The sequence below is a fragment of the Balaenoptera borealis genome (assembly GCF_965194805.1).
Source record: "Balaenoptera borealis genome assembly, chromosome: 13".
NCBI lineage: Eukaryota > Metazoa > Chordata > Mammalia > Artiodactyla > Balaenopteridae > Balaenoptera > Balaenoptera borealis.
The window spans coordinates 106,472,641-106,491,557 of record NC_138870.1 but is presented as its reverse complement, the minus strand read 5'-3'; the positions used below and the strand labels follow the sequence as shown (position 1 = coordinate 106,491,557).

Genomic DNA, 18,917 nt, shown 5'->3' with positions numbered 1-18,917 from the left:
TTTTTTTGTAAGATACGTGTATTGCAAAAGTTCTCTAAAAAAATAAAATAAAATAAAAAAATAAAAAGTTCTCTAATTTTGTAGCTTCCTTTCACTTTCATAGTAGTTTCCCTCAAAGAACAGAAGTTTTTTATTATTATAGAGTGAGCTTATCTTTTTTCTTCTATCATTTATATTCTGTGTCCTATCTAAGAAATCTTTGCCTCCTGCAAGATCATAAAATTTTCTCCTGTGTTTTCAATGAGAAGTTGTAGTTTTAACTTTTCATTTAGTTCTATGATTAATTTCAAGTTAATTTTTATTCGTGGTGTCAAGAAAAGGTTGATGTTTGTATTTTCCCTTTTGGGGTGTCCAGTTGTTTCATTCCATTTTTAAATTATTTTAAAATATTTTTATTTACATTGTTTGGCAACCATCACCGCTATGTCCAGAACTTTTTCATCATGCCATATGGAAACTCTGTGCCCATTAAGTAGTAATGCTCCATTCCCCTCCCCGAGCCCCTGTAACCACTTTTCTACTTTCTGTCTCCACCACTATTTTAGGGACCTCTCAACACCATTTTTGAAGACTTTCCTTTCCCACTGAATTGCCTTTGCACTTTCTTTACTTTTCCTTTAATCTATATTTATAATTTTTTTAAATTTATTTATTTTATTTTTTATTTTTTTGGCTGCATTGGGTCTTCATTGCTGCACACAGGCTTTCTCTAGTTGCAGTGAGCGGGGGCTACTCTTGGTTGTGGTGTGTGGGCTTCTCACTGTGGTGGCTTCTCATGTTGTGGAGCACGGGCTCTAGGAGTGTGGGCTTCAGTAGTTGTGGCACGCGGGCTCAGTATTTGTGGCTCACAGGCTCTAGAGGGCAGGCTCAGTAGTTGCGGCGCACGGACTTAGTTGCTCTTCAGCATGTGGGATCTTCCTGGACCAGGGCTCGAACCCGTGTCCCCTGCATTGGCAGGCGGATTCTTAACCACTGTGCCACCAGGGAAGCCCTAATCTATATTTGTATACTTTCTCCAATACCACACTATCTTAACTTCTATAACTCTATACTAAGTCTTGAAATCAGAGAGTGTAAGTCCTACGACTTCATTCTTTTTTAATTTTGTTGGCTATTCTAGGTCATTTTCATTTCTATGTTTTAGAAGTTTTAGAATCAGCTTGTCAATTTCTACAAAAATTAAAAACCACCTGGGAATTTAATTGGGTATTGCATTGAGTCTATAAATATATTTAGAGAAAATGGACTTCTTAACAACATTGAATCTTCTAATGTTTGAACATGGTATGTCCCCCATTTATTTTGTTTTCCTCAAGTATCTCAGCAAGGCTTAGTAGTTTTCAGGGTTGCATTCTTAAACATTTTGTTAAATTTGCTCCTAAGAATTTCATTATTTCACATTATTACAAATGAAATTTTAAAATTTCATGCTATAATTGTTTGTTGCTAGTATATAAAAATACAACTGATTTTTTTTTTTAATATTTTATTTATTTATTTATTTATTTATTTATTTATGGCTGTGTTGGGTCTTCGTTTCTGTGCGAGGGCTTTCTCCAGTTGCGGCAAGTGGAGGCCACTCTTCATCGCGGTGCGCGGGCCTCTTACTTTCGCGGCCTCTCTTGTTGCGGAGCACAGGCTCCAGACGCGCAGGCTCAGTAATTGTGGCTCACGGGCCCAGTCGCTCCGCGGCATGTGGGATCTTCCCAGACCAGGGCTCGAACCCGTGTCCCCTGCATTGGCAGGCAGATTCTCAACCACTGCGCCACCAGGGAAGCCCACAACTGATTTTTGTATGTAAATTTTGTAGCTTATAACCTTGTTAAATTCACTTCATTTTATAGTATTTTTGTAGATTCCTTAGGATTTTCTACATAAATAGTCAGCAAATAGCAAACTACTTCCTTATTTTGAATCTTTATGACTTTCATTTATTTTTCTTGCCTTGTTGCAATGACCACCAGTACAGTGTCATACAGAAGTGATAAGAGCAGGCATTCTTGCTTTGCTCTCAATCATCAATAGAAAATGTTTGCTATTTCACCATTAAGTATGTTATCTGAAGGTTTTTTTATAGATACTCTTTATCAGATTTAGAAAATTACCTTCTAGTCCTTGTCTGTAGAGTTTTTCATTATGAACAGATAGCTGACCCTCTTAAGGAACATTTTGATACCTTACCCAATAACTGCTTACATCCTATTGGCCAGAACTGGGTCTGGCTGCAAGTGAGGCTAGAAAATGTTCTTTCTTAGGTGAGCACATTACTGCCTCCTAGAAAACCAGGGCTCTGTTAATAAGGAAGAAGGCATGATGGATATCAGAATAGGCAACTAGCAAGCTGCCACTGTGGGTATACAATTCTAGATTAGCAGTTATTGACATGCCACATTTTAAACTTACTATTCTATTGTCATCTTGTTGCCATTAAAATAAATACTGTTTTGAATTGTTATTCTTTCTGTAGGTAATTTGTTCTCTCTGGCTACTTTTCAGACCCTGTTGTCTTTAATATTATTCAATTTCAATATGATGTGCCTAGGTGTTCTTTTAGTTTTAGTTATCCAGTTTGCGATTTGTTGTGATTCCTGAATCTGAGGAGTTATGTCTTTCATCAAATCTGAAAATTCTCTGCTATTATCTTTTTTAATATTGTATCTCCTCAGTATCTTCTTTTAAAAATATGTTAGACCTCATGTATGAAAACATTATGTGAAGGGAAATAAGCCATTCACAAAGGACAAACATTATATGACTCTACTGATATGAGGTTCCTAGAATAGGCAAATTCATAGAGACAGAAAGCAGAATAGAGGTTACCAGGGGCTGGGGAAAGGAGAGAATAGATAGTATTGTTAATGGGGACAGAGTTTCTCTTTGAGATAATGAACAAGTTCTGGAAATGAATAGTGGTGATGGTTCTACAACATTGTGAATATATTTTGTTAAATTATAAATTGTGAAAATTTTTAAAAGATTGAAATTTTTAATATATATTAGACCTTCTCACTGTAACTTCTATAAAATGGTCTCATCTCCCAGTCTAACTATTTTGTATTCAGTCTACCATCTTCTAGTTCAATAATTCTCAGCTGTGTCTTGTCTGCTATTAACCTGCCCATTGAAATTTCAATTATTATATTTTTCATTTCTAAAGTTACATTTCGTTCATTTTAAAATCTATCAGATTCTTTCTTTTCCTTTATCCTTTTTTTCTGATGCTTTCTAACAGTTTCTCTTTCCTTGTTCAGGTTTTCAATTGCATCTTTTATCTCTGAGGCCATTTTTAGCATCCTTACATGTTTTGTGATTTTCAGATTGTGATCTCATGTTTGGTTAATCCAAACTGTGGTAAGCTGGAGGGATTGAACTCCTCCAGAGGTGATTTGCATTTGCTCCTGCTAGGTGCCTCACTGCTGCCAACATATAACCACTTCAACTCAATTCTAAACCACCCAGGTAGGGAATTCCCTTGTGGTCCAGTGGTTAGGACTCCACACTTCCACTGCTGGGGGCGCAGTTTCGATCCCTGGTCGGAGAACTAAGATCCTGCAAGCTGTGCAGTGTGACCAAAAAAAAACCCATCCAGTATATATTTAAAACCCACACCCATTTGAAGGTAAACGTCTGTACTTATGAATTCTGAAGGGAGATTTGATTTCTGTCTTGTGGTTAGTTTGTCACAAAATCTCTCATTTCTCTTTCCTGGAAAGATTTTTTTTCCTAGTCTTTGTAACCTTTTACTGAAATTACGGGTCTTTAATAATCCTGACTTTATGTGGGTATCAAAATACCAACTTCTTATATTGCATGGGCCCACATCCCTTTCTCTTGCCTTCTATGCATCCATTAAAACCCAGAGCTTTAAGCTCCTGATATGGAGAATGTCCATGATATCACACTTGCTTACCCTGTTGCTTTTAGTTTCTACTTACTATATTTTACTCAGCATTTTCAAGTGTTTTACAATAGAGGGGTTTTAGATTATATTGTTGGAAATCTGTTTTTCTTATTCAGCCACAGCAGTCAGCACATAGAAGTGTTTAACAATTGTTTGCTGGTCAGATATTAAATGAATCAATAAATGAACAGAAAGACATCCTGCATTTTATTTTATTTTATTTTAATAAATTTATTTATTTATTTATTTATTTATTTATTTTTGGCTGCATTGGGTCTTTGTTGCTTCACGCAGGCCTTCTCTAGCTGCGGCAAGAGGGAGCTACTCTTCATTGCGGTGTGCAGGCTTCTCATTGCGGTGGCTTCTCTTGTTGTGGAGCACAGGCTCTAGGAGCACAGGCTTCAGTAGTTGTGGCACATGGGCTCAGTAGTTGTGGCTTGCGGGCTCTAGAGCGCAGGCTCAGTAGTTGTGGCGCACGGGCTTAGTTGCTCCGCGGCATGTGGGATCTTCCTGGACCAGGGCTTGAACCTGTGTCCCCTGCACTGGCAGGCGGATTCTTAACCACTGCGCCACCAGGGAAGTCCAACATCCTGCATTTTAAAATGTTTATTACACACATACCCACACACAACAAAGTATGAGGGTAAGGCACTAGGAATACAGCAGTGATCAAATGGGTCCCTCCTGGTCAAACACATCCTCTCATTCACTGAGAACTTCAGCACCCTGATGACAGGTTGTCTGCTCACTCCAAGTTCTGACATCCTCCATGTCTCTCCAAGTGATCCCTCACACCATGGCCTCCCAGTTCCTCCACCTCTCATCTCACTGACTGTAAAAGCTAGGGTTTAGGTGTAGATTATAGACCCACGTATGGCTAGTTTGAGCAGAAAGGTATTTAATACATGGAATTAGTGTCTACAAAGTCATTGGAAGTACTGAAAGTAGCACTTACCCTGAGCTGCTAGAAATATACTCTCCCCCAACAATACCACAGAACTAGTCCCCTGGGGATTTGTTCTTTTTGCCACAGTCAGCAAACTGAGGTGTCAGAAAGCTGATACTCCAACTGCTGGCTCCAACAGACCACACCTCAGAGTCTGTATTTCCCAGCCCCTTTCACATCTAGGTAGGGCCATGTCACAGAGTTCTGGAATTGGTTTGGGTAGAAATGATGTGTGCCACTCCTAGGTCTAACCCATAAATACCTCCTGCTTATCCTGCGTGCTCTCTGTTCACTCTTCTGCTGGCTGAATGTAGGCATCTAGGATGACCTTAAATCCACATGTCAAAAATGGCAGCACTTCCTTCAGCATGGGTCCCTAAATGCCTATATGGACCAGAGACTCACCTACCCCCATTCCTGCCTATGTTGCAAACTGGACTTTCTGTGAGCAAGAAATAAATGCCTATTGTATTGAGTCACTGAGATTTGGGGGTTTATCTGTTAAAGTAGCTGGTGTTTCCTCAACCGATATAGGAGACTCCATTGAGCTTTCCACCTTCAGAGTCCTTGTCTAGATCAGCAGGTAGTGTTGCACTGGCCAGCTGCTCAATATATCTATTTGAATAATATGCTTGAGAACCAGGGAGATTAATACAAAATAAATTCGCGTAACCACTGTATCCATTGTGGGATGGACAGTGGCCCCAAATGCATGACTTGCCTGACTTCCAAAGCCCAGCTCTCATCAGTGGACTGTGGGGGCATCAGAATGTCCAAGAAGTGGCATTCGCTCAGAGCCAGTGCCCAACAACCCCTCAGAGCCTGAGGTGTCCCTTCCCCTAGTGCATGGCCATCCTGCCCAAAGGCCATACCTCCCTGCAGCGGAGGCCAGGGAGAAGACTTAGTACAGCCTAGGGTGTTTCTGCCAGGTCTTTCCCTCTGGCAGAGGGCTCCAGGTCTGTGAGTGACTCATGTCCAGGAATTGGAAGAGGAGCTGCATTGTGAGTCAAGTCTGGGCCATGTTCCCGAGACCCAGGGTCTTTCCACCACCACCCCTGCCTCCACTAGTGCTGCCCTCTGTTTTTGTCCTGGAGGGTAACTCCACTGGCCAGTGAGCCAAAAATCTCTGAGGCCACGCCATTCTGCCTGACACGATGGTGACAATACCTGCCTGGCCACGTGGCCCCTGCCACCCTAGCACCTTTTCATCCCATTTCATTTCTGTCCCACAGTGGCCAGCTCCCCAGAGCCTTGCAAGGGTGTTGCTGCTTCCCTTCCTTACTCCAAGGTCCACCTCAATGTCTCAATGAGCGCATCCTCCAGGCCCTCACAGAGGACAGTTAGGGGATGACAGAGCAGGTCAAGCACAATACACTCCTATCCCTCTCTGTCTTTGGATGCCTTTTTCTGTACTAACCCAAAGAGTTTCCAGCATCTTGGCTTCATTCACATGGGCCGTCATGAGCACTGGTTTTAACAACCACAGCACAAACAGTCAACACCATCCTCGCCCCTCAGATCCAGAACCTGTGCTCAGTCCTGCCTGACTCAGGATCATTTTCCTCCAATATCCAGGGGACAGGAATGATGGTTGCTGAGGGCAAAGTGGACGGAGCAGACCCAGAGCAGGAGGTGGAGGCCTGCGCAGATGGTCTTCGGTGTCCCGGGTCCCCCACATCCGCCACTCCCAAGAACCACTGCAGAAGCCCTTCAGGTGGGCCAAGTGTTCTCCATGAAGCGGCTGGCCCACCCCGCTCACCCCAGGCAGGCCCAGGAAATGGGAGGCCCTCCCTTGCCCTAGGTGCCGGAAGAGCAGGCACGCACCGCTCACAGGGCCCCTCTCCTAACTGTGGGTGTTAGTTCCAAATTAGCAATGCCCAGAGCCACTTCCGCAGCCTGGCAGGATACCTCGCACCGGGGCTCTGTCCCAAGCTGACCCTCCTGCCGGCTCCCGCAGCAAAGCCAAGAAAGGCTCACATCTCCAAAAGACTCTGGCGCCTGCAGAGCTCGGCTTTGAACAAACACAGCTGGCAGCGCATGCGCCCTCCCCCCACCCAGAGGTCAGGGCTGGGCTGGCTCTGCTGTCCCGTGTGCATGCACCAGAACAGCCTCCAGAGACTGCAGGGGAAAGGGCCAGCCATTTGCATAACATTACAACCATCGGCCGGCTCTTCCAGAGAATAAGGGCAGGTCCTCCGCTGCCTGGGGTAGTTCCCAGCTTGCAGCAGAGAAGGAAGAAAGTGCTTTTGGTTGATTCCTTTTAAACTCCGATTCACAGCGCCAACCAGCTGTGATAGTTCCAATTACAAGTTCAAAGATTTCTGGGCCACGGAAAAACTTTCTGTCCTGGCCACCCACCCCATACTGCTCCCACGCACCGGCCCAGAAACCACACTGGAATGTAACACCAAGGGGGTGGCTCACCGGAGCCCCTTCCGTTCCCCACGAGGCCAGCAGCAGCCGCAAGCTCAGCCGTGTCTCTGGGAGTCGCTACCCTTCCAATTTTCTCCCCAACGCTGCCTCTCGTCTTGAGCTTTCATCTTTCACCAGCAAAATACCAGCTCCCCAACCAGGGCTGCAGTGGAAACTGTGTCTCGGCCCCCACCCCAGAGACCAGAGGCCTTTCAGGGGCCCTGCCCACTCTCCCACTGGCTCCAGGGTCAGTAACCACGGGAAGCCCTCCCCAACCAGCAGCCCGCATCCTGCTCTTCCTGAGGTCCGACCTTGTGGGGGACCCTGAAGCCTGAGAGCTGCCCTGGGGAGGGCTGGGGGTAGGCGACGAATGTCCTCGGGGAGCTGCTGTGGGGAGGTGCTCTGGGGGAGTTACGTGGGGTGTTCAGCTGCACTAAGATACCCACCTAACCATCCCCTGGGGCGTTCTCTTACTTTGAAACAGCTAAACAAACTGCGGACCAAAAAGGTGAAGTCATTCGTCCAAAGCTGTGCAGTGATGGAGCCAGGACCGTCATCTCCGCTTTCGATGGGCCCTTCCCATTGGTGTAACGCGGACGCAGAGCAAACCCCAGATGCCCCTCTACACAGCACACACACGCCCCACCACGCACACCGCACATCACACACACAGACACATCACACACACACACACCCTGACACACAACAGACACACACATGAACGGAGGGGAAAGGGTTGGGAAGAAATTTTGATCTCCTGTTTCAAGAAAAACACCAAAAGGAGTGTTGAAGGAAAAGCCAGCAGCCCGCGGGCTCCACGGTTTTTGTTTCGATTCGCTCGTTCCACACTCTCCGGGTTCAGGCCCCTTAAGCAACACACCGCGCGCCGAGCGCGAACGCCGGCAGCCCGCTTGCGAGCACCTCCCCGGCCGCCCCGCACCTGGCGCCAAGTGCCTCGGGGCGCAAAGCGGGTCGGAGCGCGCGCTCGACCGCGCCGACCCCCCGCCCAGGCCGCCCGGGCCGGCCCTCCGCCGCCGGATCGCGACCCCGCCCCAACCCCGGTCAGAGAAGGCCTCGCCACACCCGCCGGGCCTGGTTCCCCCTGCCCGGCCCTGAGCCCCGGCCCTGGGCGCGCCGCGCGGAAGTCACGGGGTCAGGGGGCGGGTCGCAGGGCGGGCCGGGGGCGGGGCCGGACCAGGCGGAAGCGCCAGCAGAGGGCACTGCTGCCCACTGTTCCGCGTTCGCCACTCCTCGGCCGTGAACTGCCTTCGTCCCGCTTCGCGGGCCCCCGCGGGTCAGTGTCCTGGGACTTCTGCCCCTGATCACGAGCCTGGGCCGGGACCTTTACGTGAAGAGGGTGAGATCTCCGCCTAAGAATCTAAAGGTGTCCTGGCCCTTGAGGGTCTCCAGGGAGTTAGATCCCAGGCTACGGGCTCCTGTGTTCTGTTGAGGTCAAGGATCTCAGGGTGCCGAGTTCGCTGGGACTTCAGGAAAGGAGTTGTCTCAGTCGGGGGAGTATTTGGGTCTGGGGTCTCAGGTGGTGCCTAGGTCTGAGGTCTCAGGGGAGGGTAGTGCCTAGGTCTGAGGTCTCAGGAGAGGTTAGTGCCTGGGTCTGCGGTATCAGAAGTTAGTGCCTGGGTCTGGGGTATCAGGGGAGGGTAGTGCCTTGTGTCTGGGGTATCAGGGGAGGGCAGTGCCTTGGGTCTGGGGTTTTGGGATAGAGCTTTCTGGAACCAGTTTGCCTTCTCTCCCAAGGGCCTCCTGTTACAGGCCTGTCTGTGCCGTGTGCCATGGTGGCTCTGTGGACCCTCACTCTGGCCTTGGCCGCTGGCCTGGCTGCTACCAGCCCACCTAACATTGTGCTGATCTTTGCTGATGACCTGGGCTATGGGGACCTGGGCTCCTATGGACACCCCAGTTCCACCACCCCCAATCTGGACCAGCTGGCCGCAGGGGGTCTGCGGTTCACGGACTTCTACGTGCCTGTGTCTCTGTGCACACCCTCCCGGTGAGCAAGGAGACCGGGAGCGCTCACCCCAAATGCCCACCCCTGCCCATCCAGTTCCTCCCAGATTCACTCTGGGTTGCAGAGGGAGGAAGAGGGTCTCCATCTCTCTATGGAGAAGTTCACGTCTCTTTGTTTTTGTCCTCTCTCTCCCCTTCTCCTTGTGTTCATCTCAATCACTTTTGCTCTGTCTCACGGACTCTGTGACTTGTCCTATAGGGCTGCCCTCCTGACCGGCCGACTCCCAGTTCGGATGGGCCTGTACCCTGGCGTTCTGGAGCCCAGCTCCCGAGGGGGCCTGCCCCTGGAGGAGGTGACCCTGGCTGAGGTCCTGGCTGCCCGAGGCTACCTCACAGGGATAGCTGGCAAATGGCACCTTGGGGTGGGGCCTGAGGGGGCCTTTCTGCCCCCCCACCATGGCTTCCATCGGTTCCTGGGCATCCCATACTCCCATGACCAGGTAGGAACCACAGGGGTCCTTCCCCTTGACCCTACAGCCCCAGCCCACAGCCCAGACCTCTGAAGGAGCTGCTCCCCCAGGGCCCTTGCCAGAACCTGACCTGCTTCCCGCCGGCCACCCCCTGCGATGGCGGCTGTGACCAGGGCCTGGTCCCTGTCCCTCTGTTGGCCAACCTATCGGTGGAGGCACAGCCCCCTTGGCTTCCTGGACTTGAGGCCCGCTACGTGGCCTTCGCCCGTGACCTCATGGCTGATGCCCAGCGCCAGGGCCGCCCGTTCTTCCTGTACTACGCCTCCCACGTGAGTGATCGTGGCCCCCCCAACCCCGAGCCCAGGGCTGCCCGTGACCCCTACCTGCTGCTAACTCCAGTCTCCATCCCCAGCACACCCACTATCCCCAGTTCAGTGGGCAGAGCTTTTCGGGGCGCTCCAGCCGAGGGCCGTTTGGGGACTCCCTGATGGAGCTGGATGCGGCTGTGGGGGCCCTGATGACGGCTGTGGGGGACCTGGGGCTGCTCGGAGAGACACTGGTCTTCTTCACTGCAGACAACGGGTACTCTGGCAGGGGGCAGAGGACGCTGGTCGATCCCTCACAGGGTCCTGGGGTCTTCCCATCTTGACTGCTGGCCGAGGACGTAGTGGGATAAGGGGGTCTCGGGAGATGCTGGCCATATGTGGTGACACCAGGTGCATGTGTGTGGGAGGCTGGGGGCCACGAGTACATGGAGGTGCTTGTCTTGGTAGGACAGGGAGCGGACAGGCACATGCTGGCCGTTTCTGGGCAAAACGTGTAACTCAGAAGTCTGGGGCTGGGCTCACTGGGGAAGGCCGGAGGCCCTGGGCTCCTCATCGCAGATAACCTCTCGTGCGTTCCAGACCTGAGACCATGCGGATGTCCCACGGCGGCTGCTCTGGCCTCCTGCGATGCGGAAAGGGAACCACTTTCGAGGGGGGTGTCCGAGAGCCTGCCTTGGCCTTCTGGCCAGGCCACATTGCTCCCGGTCAGTCTTCAGGCCTTCTCCTCCTGGACTCTTGGCCCCATCTCCCCAGCCCTGAGCACAAATGGCGTGACTGTACAGCCCTCTACCCGCAGGTGTGACCCACGAGCTAGCCAGCTCCCTGGACCTGCTGCCCACCCTGGCAGCCCTGGCAGGGGCCCCACTGCCCAATGTCACCCTGGATGGCGTTGACCTCAGCCCCCTGCTGCTGGGCACAGGCAAGGTAGGGCCCGTGACCTCATGACCCCAGCTCCCCCAACCCCCCCCGGCCCCCCCACAACGTACCCTCCCCGGGAGTGCGTATGGGCAGCAACTGAAGTCCCTGGGACCAGGCAGACCCTCTGCTGAGCAGCGCCCAAGTGGTGCCGCCCCTGGGGCTCTCAGGTGGGCAGGGAGCCACTGCACATCCAGGGCCCAGCGCAGAGCTGAGGCTCTGGGTATGTGCAGACCCCCGACTTTGCCCCCAGAGCCCCCGGCAGACCCTCTTCTTCTACTCGGCCTACCCAGACGAGGTCCGAGGGGTCTTTGCTGTGCGGAGCGGGAAGTACAAGGCACACTTCTTCACCCAGGGTAACTTCCTCTCCCCCAGCCCTGCCCACCCCTCGTAGCCCCAGAGCCCACACCCCCCTTTGCCCTGTGCACAGATGTGCCCCCCTCCCCAGGCTCTGTCCACAGCGACACCACTGCGGACCCTGCCTGCCATGCCTCTAGTCCGCTGACTGCCCATGAGCCCCCGCTGCTCTTTGACCTGTCTGAGGACCCTGGTGAGAACTACAACCTTCTGGGGGGTGTGGCTGAGGTCGCCCCAGAGGCGCTGCAGGCGCTGAAGCAACTTCAGCTGCTCAAGGCCCAGTTTGATGCTGCCGTGACCTTCAGCCCCAGCCAGATAGCCCGGGGCGAGGACCCTGCCCTGCAGGTCTGCTGTCAGCCCAGCTGCACCCCCAAGCCATCCTGCTGCCACTGCCCTGAGCTCCAGCCCTGAGAGCATAGGCGGAGGCCAGCCCCACGCCCCTCGCCCCACCCAGGCACGTGATGGTCCATTGCTGTGCTGTGGGTGTGTAGAGGTGGTTTGTACCTGAGAATGCTAATAACACCAGCTGACACTTGTAGGTGTGATAATTCACATGATCCTTGTGATAGCCCTGAGATAGGTGTTGTTCTGCCCGTTACAAATGAGGAACCTGAGGCGTGGAGAGGTCCAGCAACTTGTCTGAGGTCACCCGGCCAGTGAGAGGTTGGCTCCGGAAGCTGCCCCCCTCCCCCTGGTGATTGCTTGTGTCAGTGCAGACAAGCGTGGTGGTGAGTGTGGGCACACCTGTTCACAGGGGCAATACTAGGTGCTTTTATGTGCCAGGACAGGGTGAGGAGGGGGCGAGGGCATGGCGGACAGCAGACCCCGAAGACGCAGAGTGCCCATAAGAGCCAGGTTTTCCCCGGGGAAGAAGCACAGGAGCTGGACCGCCCTGGCTGTTAGAAACCTGTCTGGAGGAGGGTGAGGAGTTGCAGTCTACGTGGTGAAGTGGGCTGGGGAGCCCTGCCAGCTCTGAGGAAGGCACGTCAGCAGCTCCAGAGACTTCCCCTCGGCCCCCAGTGCCCCTTCCAAAACTCTGCGTTTCCTACCTGCACACACATTTCCAGTCTCCTGGCTTCACCTCTGCCCCTAGGGGAGCCATTCTCCACCGGGCAAAGTGATCTCTTAAAAACAAGCAGGTTTGGCTCCATTTGTGTTCAAAACCGCAGGCTTCCTATCATGCTCAGAATAGAACCCAGACTCCTTGGAGTGGCCCACCATGCCCCACCCCACAGCCCTCGTCCGTCAGCCCTGGCAGCTGGCCGGGTTGCCCATCATCAGGGCAAGATGCTCATCCTTGACTCTGTCTGGCACCTTCTCTGCAGAAGGGGCCCCCTGCCTGCCCACCCGCTGGCATCTGCGTGGTGGCATGTAGCCCTCCTGGGGTCCCCTTGTGTGTGTACCGATTCAGGGCCACGTGCTCCTAGAGCGGCTGTCACACCCCACATGCTCCCTCAGCGTTGGTTGAGTGAGAAGAGTGCAGTCTGGGTGCTCAGGACCCCGAGCGGGTGTCCTGTCCTCATGGTAGACCAAACAGCCATCCCCCTCCTACTAACGGTCCTCACTTTTTCACTGGTGGCCAGAGGCCCCGTGACCTCTGAGGTACAGGCTCTCCTAGTCCCAGGAGGTCGTAGCCAGTCTGAGCCAATCACAATCCAGTGATTGGTCCAAGAGAGGCGTGTGACCAAGGGTCCTGGTCAGTGAAGCGTCAGGGGCAGTCTGCTGGAATCCCCGGGTCTTCTGCACCACTCATCCTCCAGGGGTGGTGAGGACGGTGCTGCAGCACCACTGGCCCTGACCAGACATCGTGCAGCCACTAAACGAGTGTCTCCAGCCATGTACCTCCAGAGCTCACAATGTAAGAAAATAAACCAGCCTATTTAAGCCACTGCTGCTGGCTTGTCTATTACTTGCAGCTGAAAGCAGTCTTGCTGGAATGACGTGTGAACGGGACGTGTAGAGGGCATGTGTATGTGTGCAGGGGTCCTCCTGAGTGAGCCTGTGGTGTCAGATACCGTGTGCTGAGGCCCCGTCTGTGTTCTCCATGTGACTCTCCCATCACTACTCGTCTGGTTTGGAGGCTGCACTAACCATGCCCCACATCCTGCTGTATCTTGGAGCTGCCCCCTTAGGGCAGTGGTTTCCTTGGGGGCCCCTTCAGCCACTGGCGCTGACATAAGGAGGGCCCGCGTGCGTGTGTGGTCTGGGCATGCCCACCCCCTGCAGCCTGCAGCTTCTCTTCCAGGGGGCCTGCAGTCACCTGGAGGTGCCCTGGTTTCAGGATGAGGACAGAGGAATGGAAGCAGGTGCACGATCTCCGTATCACATCCAAAGATCAAACACTCCAGCAGGAATAAATGAATGCCAGCACCCGGGCATCGCCTGCAGGCGCCTTGCCCAGGTCTGTTGCCCAGCTGGGTAGTGAGCATCACGGTGTTAGTTCCACGGACCTTTACTCACCACCCAGGGCTGTGCTTGGGGCTGGGGCACAAATCGACAGAGGGCACTCACCCCTGCTCCTGTGGTGCTTAACGTCTAGCGAAGGAGATGAACATCAACCCTGCGCACTCAGACCAAGTGGAGTTCAGTGTGACAGAAACTCAACTTCCCAGGTTTTGGTGTGTGGGTATTCCCTGGGAACAACGATCGGGAACCGTCAGGTGCTACAGAAGTTCTCCGTCTTGACTGGGGGGGTGGGGGTGGAAACGTGGTGCACAGATACGTATAATGCACTCGAGCTACACACTTGAGTGTGTAGCTTGAGTGCCCTTTATGATGCCATGTATATTTTATACTTCAATAGAAATAAAATATTAATCGTGATTGTGTCAACTGTATCTCGAGAAAACTGGAAGAAAAAAATTTAACCGTAGTAAATACCACAAAGGGAGAGTGCTTGGTGCTACAAAAGTGCAACTGCGGGGCGGGGCAGGGGTGCAGGAAATGATTGAACCAGTTAGGGCTGCTTCCCCGTCTGCTGAGACCTGACGGGTGTTCACTCCACCCTCTCAACGCAAGGTTCTCCCCCACCCCCTCCACTTTTGGTCTCGCTGTGATGCTTTGAGAGCAGAAAAGCTTGTTTCTCATCATTTTAGCTGCTTTAGTGCGATGCACCCTCTTTGTAGAGGCACCGGGATGCGCACGTGCTCTCCCACGTTCGTGCACATGCGCCCGCAGACGGGCCTGCATACTTGACACAGACATGCACACGCTCACGCGTATTCATACACACGCTCACAGCCACAAATGCTGTCTGCGATGTCCCTCCTCTGCTGCTGTTGATTTGAAAAGCAGCCCTTTTCCTGCGAGCCTAAGACCGTCCACTCCCACCGAGCGGTTTCCCCAGGGCGCCCAGCACCCTCTGGAAGGCGCTCGTGTGTTTGGAAGGGACAGAACACCGCGCTGTGGGCGCTGTGGTTTCCCTCAGGAGGGAAGAAGAGACCCCGGACACGCCCCTCCCGCCCCCGTGACCGTGACTGTGAACCCCGCATCTTACCTGCGGGTGTTGGACTCGACCCTGACCCTCGTCACGGCTGGACACTGCCTGCGGGATGTCTGGAGAGTCCTGCCAGCTCCTGGACCCCAGGCCTGGTGTAGGCAGGGCAGTAACAGAGGGAGGAGGGCGTTTATTTGTGTCCCCAGCTCCTTGGCCCCTTCGTGTGAAGACCTCCCCTCAGGCGGGCGCAGCCCTGGGGGCAGAGGCATGACGGCCTCCATCCTCCTCGGCAGCTCCCCACACCCCGGGCGGGCCGAGCTGCCCAGGGGCCCTCTGCAGGGTCCCTTTTTGTGCCTTCTTTTCCACCCGGGAGTCCCCAGCACCCTCCCAATAAATTCCCTTTGGGCTAAGTTACCCAGAGTCAGCGTCTATAGGTCGGTTGCAGCCACAGAAGAAAACAATTACTAACCCACCCTCCTCATCCCAGCAAATGTGGGCCAGCGGTGACAGGAATGGGCCGTGGTCCCTGCCATCCAGGGTGACGGCGCTGCCACAGACAGGTTCAGTGTAATGTGCTGAGTGCTTGCGGTGGAGGATGGGCCACTGCCTCCTGGAGACACTGGGGCAGAGCCCTGGGGTCCACCTGTGCCCACCCTGCCATGTGGCCACAGGGACATGTGCCCTACTAAACAGCATGACCCTCTCCCTCTGCTTCGCCACCCGTGACTTGACAAATCACCCGCCCTGAGACACTTCCTCCCGTGAGGACAGTCCAGTCCCTCACGGGGGGGCGGCGGGGGGGTCCCTGAGGAAGGACGGGGCGAGGTCCTGGTGGCTGGCGGCGCTGAGGCTGCTGACTCCACCCACCTCCCAGCGGGGAGAGCAAGGCTGCAGACACCTCACCGGGCCGTCAGGCTCCTCGCCCGGTGACCTCATGCAGGACGCCCCAGCGGGGCACAGGGGCTCCTGCTCTACAGGGCTCCGGTCTGTCTGCGGGCTGCAGAGTGTGGGTGTGGGGGGCCAGGCCCCTTCCCGTCAGGTAGATGCCAGGGCCCGGCCGCTCTTGTCTGCTCCAAATCTGTACAAAGAAGAAACAAAAATAAAGTTGTCCTTGTGTCATCAACCCAGATGATGGCTGAGGCAGCTTTTAGGGCTACATTGTTTTATCCTCCTCCCTGCGAAGCTGAGAGGGCGTGGTACTCGGTGCAGCTGACTTTGGATTATGTGGGTGCTGCCACAGGACAGCACCCAGGACGTGGGACAGGGCCTGTATGCTGGGTTTATGCTAATTCCGTAAAACATGAGCCAGGTGTGGGGGGCACATCTGGGGAGAGACCCTATGCTGTGCATCAACTGCCGTCCCACACGCACCTCACACCTCCACACATCCCGCCACACCTGCAGACCAGGTGAGGCCATCTCAGGGCGGGTGTCTCAGGGATGGGGGGCCGTCTCAGGGATGGGGGGCCTGGTACCGTTGCTCTGCTCAGCACCAAGACAAAGTTCCTTAACAGTCCCTCTTTGGGAGTGCCATTTACTTCCCCATCACCCTCACCCTGGGTTGGGGGGGGGGGATACCTGGAGCCCCCTGGGTGGGTTTTACTCTCTGTGCTTCTTTTGGGAATGTCAGGATGGCTGCTCAGCTTTAAAGGGTCAGCAGCCTGGGCGTGTCTTCTGACCTTTGCTGCAACTGGCTAGGCAGTCCCGAGAGGGCTTGCTTCTCCCCTCTGCTCTCAGCCCGCAAACGAGGTGCTCTAAAGGGCAAGGGGTGAACGCTCCTGGGGTGGTCCTCAACCAGGGGGGGCCAGGAGCCAGCAGGTGAGTGTCCCTGCTTCCCATCCTTCAGGTATATGGTTCAGGGAAGAACTTTTATGCTTCGCAGAAGGGCACCCAGCCTTAAGGATGGGCCTTACACTGGCTTTTGCTCCCTCCCTACGTCACTCGAGCCCTCTCCTCACTACAGCACACAGTGGGGCTTTTACAAAACCAGCTGCCTGCCCCTCTGCCCTTGTATGTCCTCTTGCATGGGACTGAGCACAATGCCCAGAGATACAGCAGCCCTCAGGCAGTCATGAGGACAAAGACCACACACTCAGGACACAGGACCAAGGGAAGGAGCCTGCTGTGCTCGATGTCACCTTCTAGAAGCCACACCAGCCTCCAGGCCTCCTGCGGCACAAGAAATGCCCTGATTTATTAGACTGTCTTCCTGGGCATGTCTCTCAGAGCTGAATGCTCTGCGTCCCACCTATCACGCGAACCACTGTTGAAACATTCCCAGTGACATCCAGAAAGAAGGGTGCTCTTGACATGCAGAATATAAAATCCAGGGGGTACATGTATTTTATTTTACCTTATTGATTATATTTTTGAATCTACGAGTATGTTTTTCTCCTTTTCTTGCCACTCAAACATTTTAAATCATGAATCTCTTGGTCAGCGGTTTCATAACTAGAATCTGAGCTGAGACCACCATTCTTTATTTTATAATGATCTTAGCTACTTTGCCTTAATCTTTTTGCCCTAAATTATTCCTTGACTCTCCCAATCTCTTTCTGGCCTCAAACAAAATAAAATAAAACTCATATATAGGAAGGAAACCGGAAAAAAAAATACACCAAAATATTAGCAGTCTTCTTTAAGTTGAAAAGATACACTCACTGGAGCCCTGCTCTTGGCCTGACAGCTGAACTCACCGAATCCTATGAGATGGGTATTTCCATCGTGGCCAAAATAACTTTTTATGTTTGGGGTTTTTTTGTTCTTTTTTTAGATGAATTTATTATTTATTTATTTTTATTTATTTTTGGCTGCATCAGGTCTTAGTTGCGGCACACGGGATCTTCGCTGAGGCATGCAGGCTCTTTCATTGTCGTGTGCAGGCTTCTCTCTAGTTGTGGCGTGCGGGTTTTCCTCCCTCTAGTTGTGGCGTGCAGGCTCCAGGGCGTGTGGGTTCTGTGGTTTGTGGCACGCAGACTCCCTAGTTGAGGAGCGCGAGCTCAGCAGTTGTGGCGCGCGGGCTCAGCTGCCCTGCGGCATGTGGGATCCTAGTTCCCTGACCAGGGATCAAACCCACGTCCCCTGCATTGTAAGGTGGATTCTTTACCACTGGACCACCAGGGAAGTCCCTATGTTTGGGTTTAATTAACCTATCTTTACTTTTTTATTTTTAGTTTTCTGTAGGTGTTTCTATTTGCATTCGGGGGTCCCTAATAGCAACATATAATGCTTGAAACAATTAAGACATGTTCATTGCAGAGAAAAAAGGAAGAGAAACTGTCAGCCCCACCTCCGGCGACAATGACTGCAGTCTTTGTGTTTTCTTTCAGTCTTTTTCAGTGTAGTTTCTAGTGTAGATTCTGCATATTTATTTTTCCTTAATAGCATAACAAATATTTCTGTATTATTACTAAATGTTTGTAAGCACACTTTTTTCGTACCAGCCCACTATTCCAATTAGGTATATATACCTTAATTCAGTTAACCCTACTGGTCAATATTTAGACTGTTTTTTATGTTTTCAACATTTTAAACAAGAACATGTACAATACAAAGCTTTTCATTTAGGACGCTCTCCTTGGCTGGATTTCCAGAAGGCAGAGTCCTGGCACTGGAGGCTTACTCACTCACCACTCAGGGCTCTGAGGGCCCCCAGCACGTGTGCCAGGCTCTGGGAGGACGGGGGCATTAGCAGACTCACAGTTGGCAGCCTCGGCCCAGGGCCCCCCTGCGCCCAGGAGGATAGGAGGTCACCCAGCCGCATGCAGAGAAGGGCAGTGCAGGCCCACAGGAAGCTCAGTGTCAAGGGTGGAAATAATGGGGTGGAGGGAAGAGGGGCTGGAGAAGGGCAGCGACGGGGCAGGCTGAGGTCGCACAGGGAGCCACAGCAGAGTTAAGAGGGCGAGTGGCCTGCTCAGGTTTCTGTTTAAACAACCGGGTCTGGTTGCAGGAGCTGGTGGGTTGCAGACACGGGTGGAGGTGGGAGCCTAGAGGAGGCTGCTTGACGCACAAACATCCAGGCGGAGGCGGGGAGGCGAAGGGGCAGGCTTGGGGCGGTGGGGGTGACGCCGACAGCAGGGGCAGTCTAGGGTGCCTCCAGGCCTCCTGCTCAGGCAACTGCAAGAGACATAAAGCACAGAATACAGAATGGGGCACGTAGGGAAGAGGCTCACGTCAGTTCCAAGTGTCC

At 52.7% G+C, this 18,917-nt stretch overlaps 1 protein-coding gene across 7 annotated transcripts; it reads left to right on the top strand.

Moving 5' to 3' along the window:
- Nucleotides 1–8,413: 8,413 nt before the first annotated feature.
- On the top strand, nt 8,414–14,115 carry ARSA (arylsulfatase A). Of its 7 annotated transcripts, XR_014233548.1 has the most exons (11): nt 8,461–8,616; nt 9,015–9,267; nt 9,484–9,724; nt 9,805–10,023; nt 10,107–10,276; nt 10,600–10,724; nt 10,817–10,944; nt 11,189–11,291; nt 11,366–13,150; nt 13,574–13,693; nt 13,832–14,115. XR_014233548.1 is itself a non-coding variant. In XM_082351487.1 (9 exons), the coding sequence occupies exons 2-9, from the start codon at nt 9,050–9,052 to the stop codon at nt 11,701–11,703; spliced, it is 1,524 nt and encodes a 507-aa protein (XP_082207613.1). In that variant the 5' UTR covers nt 8,414–8,616; nt 9,030–9,049; the 3' UTR covers nt 11,704–13,180. The 7 variants fall into 7 exon arrangements, 5 of the variants coding, with proteins under 5 accessions (XP_082207613.1, XP_082207611.1, XP_082207614.1 ...); XR_014233549.1 differs by having other exon boundaries at nt 13,574–14,115; XM_082351487.1 differs by lacking the exons at nt 13,574–13,693; nt 13,832–14,115 and having other exon boundaries at nt 8,414–8,616; nt 9,030–9,267; nt 11,384–13,180.
- Nucleotides 14,116–18,917: the final 4,802 nt, after the last annotated feature.

Excerpts from the sequence above, each read along its gene's own strand:
- ARSA (XM_082351485.1), top strand. The coding sequence starts at position 9,050 with ATGGTGGCTCTGTGGACCCTCACTCTGGCCTTGGCCGCTGGCCTGGCT. Across the intron at positions 10,277-10,599 it reads TTCTTCACTGCAGACAACGG|ACCTGAGACCATGCGGATGT; the intron begins GTACTCTGGCAG and ends CGTGCGTTCCAG. Across the intron at positions 10,725-10,816 it reads GCCAGGCCACATTGCTCCCG|GTGTGACCCACGAGCTAGCC; the intron begins GTCAGTCTTCAG and ends CTCTACCCGCAG.